We start from the raw sequence: 10040 nt of genomic DNA, 5'->3' as shown, positions 1-10040 counted from the left end.
CCTATATGAGGTGGCATAGGGGTGGAGGCACGAGGGAGCAGAGGCAGTCTGCAGTGGAATAAAAGATATTACCAAATATCATCCTTGTGTGCTCATCCTTAGGTGCTTGGGGGGGGAACCACATGTGACATCCACAAACCTATTACAGAGATATACAGCGGTAAGTAGTGTGCTTAAGAAGTGCGGAGGATGGATTTATGTTATTTGCATATTTATTACAGAGCTTGAGAGTATTTCTTGAACTCAACGTGTGCCGACATCACATTCAACTCCCCAAGAGACAAACATTTAGCCGTCCTTCTGGGGACATACATGGGACAAGAGCTGGTTTACCATGTTCTCAATGATAGGAGGAGGCGGGTGGAGGTCATGCGGCAGGTGGTGGGCTAGGGTCATCTCCCAGGCATCGATCAGATGAACGTTCAGTCCTCTGAACACGGCTCTGAGCACCTTGTCGCACTGCAGCGAGTACCAGTCGCTGTTGCTTATCGACACGGAAAGTGTCAAATCTTTGGGATTCCCGGTCCGGATGATGACCAGCGTGTCCGGAGCCCTGTTCAGCAGCCGCACCACCGCCCTGCGGATGCTCTGCAGCCGCCTGATGTAGATCTCCATGGGGAAAGAGGGGAAGTGAGCCCAGATGCAAAAAGCTACGACTGTTTCAGGGCCTCCGATTAAGTCATCGAGCTCATTGGCGATGTAATGAAGTTGGCTGGTTAAGATGGAGCCGATCGAGATGGGAGGGCTGTGGAAGCGGTACTTCACCAGGATGTTGTGTCCATAGTCCAATAACATGAACGGTCCAGATTGTTTTTGGCTGTGCAGGTCAAACTCCTTGAGATCTGAAAGTATGACAGGGGGAACACGTTAAGCTTTGTGGGAACAAAACCAAACGGTTGCATGACATCCGTGAGGATCGGCTACCTGGTAGGGCCGCCTTGAGGAAGTGAAACCACTGCCTGATGGTGGAGTCTCCATAGATGTGGACCGCCTTGCCCTTCAGACACGCAGCGATGGAAGACTGGTTGAACTGGCGAACTGGGGGGCCACTTAGCGCTCGCCACAAACCCCCGTAGTAATAACCAGAAGGTCCAGATGTCATGGTGCTGCTCTTCACCATCAGTTGACCTGAGAGGGAGGTAAAAGAATACGGGTGGGTTTGTCCCATGAAAAGACCAAAACCAAGGTACTAACCCTAACCCTAGCTTCTGTCAGTCTGCCCCAGGGCAGCTGTGGCTACTGATGTAGCTTACCACCACCGGTATGACTGTGTGTGTATGACTACTGGACTCTGGACTCTGCAAAGCGACTTTGGGTACGAAGAGAAGCGCTACATAAGACAAAGGATTATTGTGTTCTATCGCTTACTCCTGAGAGACGAGGAACACTGATAAAAGCTGAAGCCACATTCCTAACTGTTAGCCTCATGCTCCATCATCCCAGCACGCTTTTCCAAATTGGACTGATTACTGTTCATCTCTCTTCAGAAGAATGCTGCTCGGAAGAATGAGGTATGCTTTTTCCTGAGCTTTCTTACCTTTCTTCGTACGTATGAGTGAACCACAACAAATTCATCGAGATAGAAATAAAAGTTCTTCTCTGCATTTGACCCATCCTTATTTATTAAGGAGCAGTGGTCTGCAAGTGAAGCGCCCGGGGGTTTCTGTGTCTTGCTCAAGGACACTTGGACATCGATGTGGAGTCAGATCAGTCTCAATAATTGCAAATGCACACAGAGACTCACAAATGCAAAAACAAAGATTCACAAATGCAAACACAAAGACTCACAAATGCAGTGCGATCCAAAAGCAAATCTTAATTTATTTATGTGTGCACTGAATGTATTTGTGAATCGTTCTGCGAGCATTTGTGAGTGTGTGTTTGCATCTGTGAGTCTCTTTACCTTCTTTCTGTGGCAACACGGTGACATTAGAAGGTCCAGAAGTCCGAATGAAGACTTTCAAGTTAAGACCTCTGAGGAAAAGCACAGACAACATATCTCAGAAATACACGACAACATTAAGAACATACATTTGATCAGACGCAACAGGCAGCTGCTTTATGCTGGAAAGCTGATTAACCAATTAACCGTACTGGGAATGTATTTTACCTTCATAGAAACAATGGATGAATGGAACAATGGGTCAATGGATCAATGGACCAATGGGCCAATGGATCAATGGGCCAATGATTCAATGGTTCAATGAGCCAATTGATCAATGGGTCAAAGGGTCAATGAGTCAATGGGTCAATGACTCAATGGTTCAATACGCCAATGGGTCAATGGTTCAATGAGCCAATTGATCAATGGGTCAAAGGGTCAATGAATCAATGGGTCAATGGTTAAATGGGTCAATGGGATAATGGGTCAATGAGTCAATGGAACAATGGGCCAATGAGTCAATGGATCAATGGAACAATCAACCAATGGGTCAATGGACCAATGGTCCAATGGGTCAATGGGCCAATGGTTCAATGTGTCAATGGGTAAGTGGGCCAATGGTTCAATGGGTCAATGGTCCAATGGGTCAATGGGTCAATGGTTCAATGGGTCAATGGGTCAATGGGTCAATGGTTCAATGGGTCAATGGGCCAATGGGTCAATGGGACAATGGTTCAATGGGTCAATGGTACAATGATGCAATGGGTCAATGAGATAATGGTTAAGTGGGCCAATGGTTCAATGGGCCACTGGGTCAATGGATCAATGGTACAATGGGTCAATGGTACAATGGGTCAATGGGTCAATGAGTCAATGGATCAATGGGCCAATGGGTCAATGCGTCAATGGGGCAATGGGGCAATAGGTCAATGGTACCATGGGTCAATGGATCAATGAGTCAATGGGCCAATGGGTCAATGGTACAATGGGTCAATGGTACAATGAGTCAATGGATCAATGGGCCAATGGATCAATGAGTTAATGGATCAATGGGTCAATGGATCAATGGGTCAATGGGCCAAGGGTAAGTGGGCCAATGGTTCAATGGGTCTATGGATCAATGGTACAATAGGTCAATGGTACAATGGGTCAATGGATCAATGAGTCAATGGGTCAATGGGCCATGGGTCAATGGGCCAATGGGTCAACTATTTGTTTGATCAGTACATTATTAAAGCTCTTCAGGGTCAACACATGCCTTTTCGCCCCTCACCTTTGGAAGAGCTTCACCTCCTGGGCCTTGAGTCGTGTGTCGCGTCCTCCCGTCTGGTGGTTGATCCTGGCATCACAGCTCAGGTTCTTTGGCTTGTAGCAGAACCACGGCTCCCCCGTCCGGAGGTCCGTGTGGTTGCACATCGGCCCGGTTGGCCGGAGGCAGACGTTACAGACGGTGGTTTCAGAGAGAGCGCCTGAGCGGAAGAGGCTCCTGAAGTAAATCCTGTCCGGCTCTTCTCTGGACAGCCGTTTCAGCACTGAGATGGCCTCACTAGGATGGACCAGAGTCACCTGATTGGATAAACCAGAGTTCACTCACATCAATCAAGACAGATAACGTGAATACGACTTGAAGCTCCACATTCTGTCACATTTATGAAGACGCATGTCTTGAAGTTCTGCACCAGATTGACGTCCCACGATGAACCCTAGAGGGTTTTCTATCCATTATATGTGTCTGCTTTCATGTAATCTGCTCATTTTAGCGTGAACAGCTGACCAACTCACAACCTACACAACCAACACAATAACCGAGCCTTGCTTCTATCACCAAGGAGTATGTAGAGGTTTTTGTTTATTTTAAGTTACGCTTATAACTTTAGCTACTGTGTCATATTTCCCCAATATGTGTGAGCCTTCATTGGAAACTTCAGTCAAACTATTAACATAAATGTTTTTATTAATGTGCACTGTCCCTTATTAAATATACCAAATTAATACATGTAATAACAAGAAATAACAAGAAATAAATAATAAATTGAATATGAGTCTGATTTATAAAATCTCAAAAAAATACTTTGAATGTCTAGACTAGAAATAAGTTATAATTGTTAATAATTGTTTAAAGAAATGTATAATAAATATCTGCAAAGAAATAAGAATAACATTGAATATGATTGTCTGTTTTATGTTTTATGTTGTTTTTTTGTTTTAAAAAATCTAACAAAACACTTTGAATCTGTAGACTACTGCCCAATAGTCTTATTATTGCCTAATAGTCTTATTAATGCCTAATAGTCTTATTAATGCCTAGTTGTCTTATTATTGACTAATAATCTTATTATTGCCATTTTTTTGATAATTGCTCATGTAAGCCTAAATATGTTAGGATATGCAGTGTTTCCTGTTTTATTTTGAAGTCCCTGTCTCGTTTCCTCCCCTGCTCTTCTTCCCTGTGCTTGTCTGTTTCAATCCTGATTGTCTCCACCTGTGTCTCGTTCCCAGTGTATTTAGTCGGTGTCTTTCTGCTTGTTCGGTGTCTGATCGTTGTTGTCTCTGTTCCTGCTCGATCCTAGAAAATAAACCTTGTTTTTGAGAATCTCTTCCTGCTGCTTAGGTCCAAACTTTGCCACCCCATAACAAAATAAGTATATTTATTATTTGTGTTATTTCACAAGTTTCAAAAAGTGCCCCAATTTATTTTGAAATGCCTCTGGAGTTCAGACAGTGGGGCAAAAATGTGCCCCTACAAAATATGTAAATATCTCCCCTGAGCAACACATGAACATTAAATCGTTTCCGTCACCTCCACCTGAGCGTCTCCTTCCCAGAGCAAAGAGAAGACGGCCGAGTAGCTGCCGTTAAGGTGATCCACAACCTGCCCGGCAACACCCGCTTGCAGCGTCCTGTTGTGCAGCCGGGCGAGCAGGAAGTCCCCCCCGGACTTCCTGGGACGACCCTGGAAGTCAGAGGTTTGTATGAGGACCTCCAGCTGATCCCCGACACGCCACCGCCCCTCTCTCCTCCCCGGGAGGATGGTGAAGCTGCTGTGGGCCGCGTCACTCGTCTGCTGCCAGGAGATCAGAGCTGGAAGAGGAGGAGTTTCAGGCCAGGAGGAGGAGGCCAGGAGGAGGTGCTCCTCCAGAGCGTCCTGGGGGGTCAGCGGCTGGAAGGAGCAGAAGCTGCGAGCCGTGTGGTGGGGAGAGGAGACTCTCGGGGGGAGGGGGGGGGGTCTGGCTTTAGTCTGGAACTGAGAGAGAGAGAGAGAGAGAGAGAGATCCTGAATCCTGGAAAGAAAAACGTCCAAGATGCTCATGTTCTTAACAAATGAAAACTAAATGCACTGAGCACAGGAAGTGCTTCCTGAGGTGCTTCCTGTTCTTCGTCTTGCTGCTGGAGCTGAAGTTGTACACATTGTGCACATTGTAAAGACCTCGCCTAAATTCTCTTTACTAAAAACTCTCCAACTATTGTTCTGCTTCATGTTTTCTGAGTCATACTTTGCAGAGAGTCTGTTCACAAGTTGTATTCTTATCTGGGTGATTTGAGGCCTTTGCTGTGCATCCATCCAGGAGATATTCATCCTGAAAGTGATTTTTTTTCGAATCGAACCTGAAACTTCTATTTTCATAGAAGTTTCATCTTTATTTACTCTTAACCAGTGACATATATACTAATATTTACACATCTGAACAAAAGCTCACATGTGTTGCCTTTATTATAACACCAACATTATTCAAATAGCTTTTGTGGTTGCAGAGCTACACCCTTTTTAGTTTGGGTTTGTCATTTCGAGCAGAAACCTCAACAATCGGTGGGGCTAAGGAGATTAAGATAATAAAGAGTCACGTTCTCCTCGAGAACTTTAGTCTGTTATCCTCCCTTAGCTCTCAATCAAATTCCTTTCGATAATTCATCAACGACCAATCAGAAGACGGCGTGGCCCCGCTAGCCCCCCCTTTCGTTTTAAATGACGCATTCTATCACACTCAGTCTCTGCAGTGCTTTGAAAGTAACCCGTAAAACTGGTCATACAGGTCAGAGGTGCCCGTGTCCTTCTGCCAAATACAGGTAACATATGATTATAACAATATGTTTGAAGATGGGGCGTTGACTTTAGGCTGAAACTGTCAGAGAGAGATGGTGTCAAACAATATACAGCTGTAACAATAAATAAACACAAGAAAGTAAAAGGGCCATGATTTTAATATTATTTAATTATAGCAACAGACTAATGGGGGGGGGAACTTTTACAATACTTTAGTGTTTTTACACAAGGCAAGAAAGTGAATGTTAAAGTAGAAACATGTTGTGTGTGTGCTTTCAAGGTTTTGTTGAATGAAATCCAAGTTTTGCTCAAATCTGTGAGAGTTTTCACACACACACACACACACACACACACACACACACACTGCTCCTTAATATCTGAGGATGGGTCAAATGCAGAGAATTTCCCAAATGGATAAATATACATAATAATGTACAACATTTTTCTGACGCTTTTCGTTGTTCTCAAAGACGCTTTACGTCACGATTAAAACATCCTGGAAGCGATACAATAAAAATAACTAAAATTACAACAACAACAATAGATAAAAGCAAATAAGAACGGAGATAACACAATCCAGAAAGTCCGGTGCTTGGTAAATATAAGATATATTATTATATTTATTATGAAGAATAGAATACTGCCAGCTTTTTATTTTACAGGATCTGCTGCTGTCAGCAAGTCAAGTCGCTGGACTGAGAGAAAAAACAATTGAATGTAAATTCTAATTATTCTATTCAATGAAGAACTCTGGCACACATTTCAAAACCATATCCAAAAAAAGTTGAATACTATAAAACATTCAAACCGAGTGCTTTACCTCCAGGACGTCCATGAAGCAGAGCGCGAAGACGAAGACGAAGACAGCCAGAAGGAGGACGATGGCACAGAGCCTTCTTCTTCTCCATGGATGGACCTTCATGATCAGGTAAGTCTTCACCTTCAGCTTCAGTGCAGCTCTTACTCTTGTACTGGATTAAAACTGATATATATATATATATATATATAAAATAAATAAATGAACACCTTGTTGTGCTGAAGGTTATTCCTTGAGATCCTCCCTCGGCTCTCAGTGTTAAGGATCAAACTTAATCCTGTCAACTTCATTTCCGTCATCGGTTCAACGACCAATCAGAAGACAGCGTGGCTTCTATATGTCATTCAGACAATGCAGTCCTTTATAATTAACCTATAGAACTCGTTAACCAGCCCAGAGGTTACCCAAACACTTCATCTTCCTAGTGATAATAAACGTAGCTTCTCTGACACGGTGTCGTTTTACTCCTGTTCCCATGTTCATCTGGTCACATGACATCTATTGTTCATCTGGTCACATGACATCTATTGTTCACCTGGTCACATGACCTCTATTGTTCATCTGGTCACATGACATCTATTGTTCATCTGGTCACATGACATCTATTGTTCATCTGGTCACATGACATCTATTGTTCATCTGGTCACATTACATCTATTGTTCATCTAGTCACATGACATCTATTGTTCACCTGGTCACATGACCTCTATTGTTCATCTGGTCACATGACGTCTATTGTTCATCTGATCACATGACATCTATTGTTCATCTGGTCACATGACATCTATTGTTCATCTAGTCACATGACGTCTATTGTTCATCTGGTCACATGACGTATATTGTTCATCTGGTCACATGACATCTATTGTTCACCTGGTCACATGACATCTATTGTTCATCTGGTCTCATGACATCTATTGTTCATCTGGTCACATGACATCTATTGTTCATCTGGTCACATGACATCTATTGTTCATCTGGTCACATGACATCTGTTGTTCATCTGGTCACATGACATCTATTGTTCATCAGGTCTCATGACATCTATTGTTCACCTGGTCACATGACATCTATTGTTCACCTGGTCTCATGACATCTATTGTTCATCTAGTCACATGACATCTATTGTTCATCTGGTCTCATGACATCTATTGTTCATCTGGTCACATGACATCTATTGTTCATCTGGTCACATGTCCTCTATTGTTCACCTGGTCACATGACATCTATTGTTCATCTGGTCACATGACATCTATTGTTCATCTGGTCACATGACATCTATTGTTCATCTGGTCACATGACATCTATTGTTCACCTGGTCACATGACCTCTATTGTTCATCTGGTCACATGACATATATTGTTCATCTAGTCACATGACATCTATTGTTCATCTGGTCTCATGACATCTATTGTTCACCTGGTCACATGACCTCTATTGTTCATCTGGTCTCATGACATCTATTGTTCATCTGGTCTCATGACATCTATTGTTCATCTGGTCACATGACATCTATTGTTCATCTAGTCACATGACATATATTGTTCATCTGGTCTCATGACATCTATTGTTCACCTGGTCACATGACCTCTATTGTTCATCAGGTCACATTACCTCTATTGTTCACCTGGTCACATGACATCTATTGTTCATCTGGTCACATGACATCTATTGTTCACCTGGTCACATGACCTCTATTGTTCATCTGGTCACATGACATCTATTGTTCATCTAGTCACATGACATCTATTGTTCATCTGGTCTCATGACATCTATTGTTCATCTGGTCACATGACATCTATTGTTCATCTGGTCACATGACATCTATTGTTCATCTGGTCACATGACATCTATTGTTCATCTGGTCACATGACATCTATTGTTCACCTGGTCACATGACATCTATTGTTCATCTGGTCACATGACATCTATTGTTCACCTGGTCACTGTTGGAGTAGAAAATGTATCAACAGCTGTCTCTCCCATCTGTCTATGGGGGATAATCTAATCCTGTGTGGGGTCATGTGAAAAGGTCACAACCAAGAGGTCTTGAGGTAATGACCACCGTGTAAGCCTTCAGGGGTCTCCTATTACTTATTTAGTGGTAACAGATGGACTCTGGAATGTGTACGTCTCGGCGATGTGTATAAGAAGAGACGAGTCGACGAAGAAGGCAGCACAGAAGCCCGCTGTGCACCAACCACTTCACGTTTCGAACCAGTTTTCCCTGCTCAGCGACACACCCGCTGAGGAACACACCCTGGTTATCGGGAGCTCTATAGTCAGGAACGTGAAAATAGCGAAGCCACGGACCAGAGTCGTGTGCCTCCCGGGGGCCAGAGCGGGCGACGTGGAGTCTTGTTTGAAGCTGCTGGCTAAGGATAAGCGGAGATACAGTCAGATTGTAATACACGCCGGTGGTAATGACACGAGCGCATCGGTCGGAAGTCACTGAAATTAATGTGGAATCGGTGTGCTTATGCCAAGACGTTGTCGGACACCGTAATTTTCTCTGGCCCTCTCCCAAATTTGCAGACAGACGAATTGTATAGCCGAATGTCGTCTTTCAACCGCTGGCTGTCGGTGGTGCCCAGCGAATAATGTGGGCTACGTAGACAACTGGAAGACTTTCTGGGAAAACCTGATCTGATGAGGAGAGCGGCATTCATCCCACGTTGGACGGAGCGTCTCATTTCTGCGAATATGACCAAGTTGATCACGGACTTAATCCATGACAACCCAGGGTTCAGATCAGGAACCGGGAGCAGAGTTGTAGTTTAACACCCTTCTCTGCTCTTCCATTCGAGCAGTTACCCACCCTTGACTTTAGAGTAGAGACTGTGTCTGTCCCACGGCCACTTCAATTAAATAAATCAAAAGTAAGCAGAAGAGGAGTCGTACACAATAACCTTATACAAGTTAACACCATTATTTCAGCAGTGCAACAAAACAGGACTATTAAATGTGGTCTCCTAAATATTCGATCTCTGTCATCTAAAGCTGTGTTACTAAATGATTTAATATCAGATAATCACATTGATTTATGTTGCCTAACTGAAACCTGGCTGAGCCATGAAGAATATGTCTGCCTGAATGAATCGACTCCTCCAAGTCATATTAATACTCACATTCCTCGAGGCACCGGTCGAGGAGGTGGAGTAGCAGCCATCTTTGAATCGAGCCTATTAATTAATCCTCAACCAAAATTACACTACACCTCATTTGAAAGCCTTGTTCTTAGTCTTTCACATCCAACCTGGAAAACACTACAGCCAATTCGATTTGTGATTCTGTACCGC

At 43.5% G+C, this 10040-nt stretch overlaps 1 protein-coding gene across 1 annotated transcript; it reads right to left on the bottom strand.

Annotated features, from left to right (window-relative positions):
• Positions 1–288: 288 nt before the first annotated feature.
• LOC130200914 (NXPE family member 3-like) lies at positions 289–5192 on the bottom strand. The gene is made up of 5 exons (XM_056425487.1): positions 4683–5192; positions 3156–3448; positions 1904–1974; positions 925–1128; positions 289–842 (listed from the first exon to the last, which is right to left on the bottom strand). Exons 1-5 carry the CDS (start codon positions 5190–5192, stop codon positions 289–291), a joined length of 1632 nt encoding a protein of 543 aa, XP_056281462.1.
• Positions 5193–10040: the final 4848 nt, after the last annotated feature.

Source organism: Pseudoliparis swirei, chromosome 10 (assembly GCF_029220125.1).
Source record: "Pseudoliparis swirei isolate HS2019 ecotype Mariana Trench chromosome 10, NWPU_hadal_v1, whole genome shotgun sequence".
Taxonomy (NCBI): Eukaryota; Metazoa; Chordata; class Actinopteri; order Perciformes; family Liparidae; genus Pseudoliparis; species Pseudoliparis swirei.
The sequence above is the reverse complement of the archived record's forward strand: the minus strand, read 5'-3'. Positions and strand labels throughout refer to the sequence as shown.

Excerpts from the sequence above, each read along its gene's own strand:
- LOC130200914 (XM_056425487.1), bottom strand. The coding sequence starts at position 5,192 with ATGAGCATCTTGGACGTTTTTCTTTCCAGGATTCAGGATCTCTCTCTC. Across the intron at positions 1,975-3,155 it reads GAGGTGAAGCTCTTCCAAAG|AGGTCTTAACTTGAAAGTCT; the intron begins GTGAGGGGCGAA and ends GCTTTTCCTCAG. Across the intron at positions 1,129-1,903 it reads CGTGTTGCCACAGAAAGAAG|GTCAACTGATGGTGAAGAGC; the intron begins GTAAAGAGACTC and ends CCTCCCTCTCAG.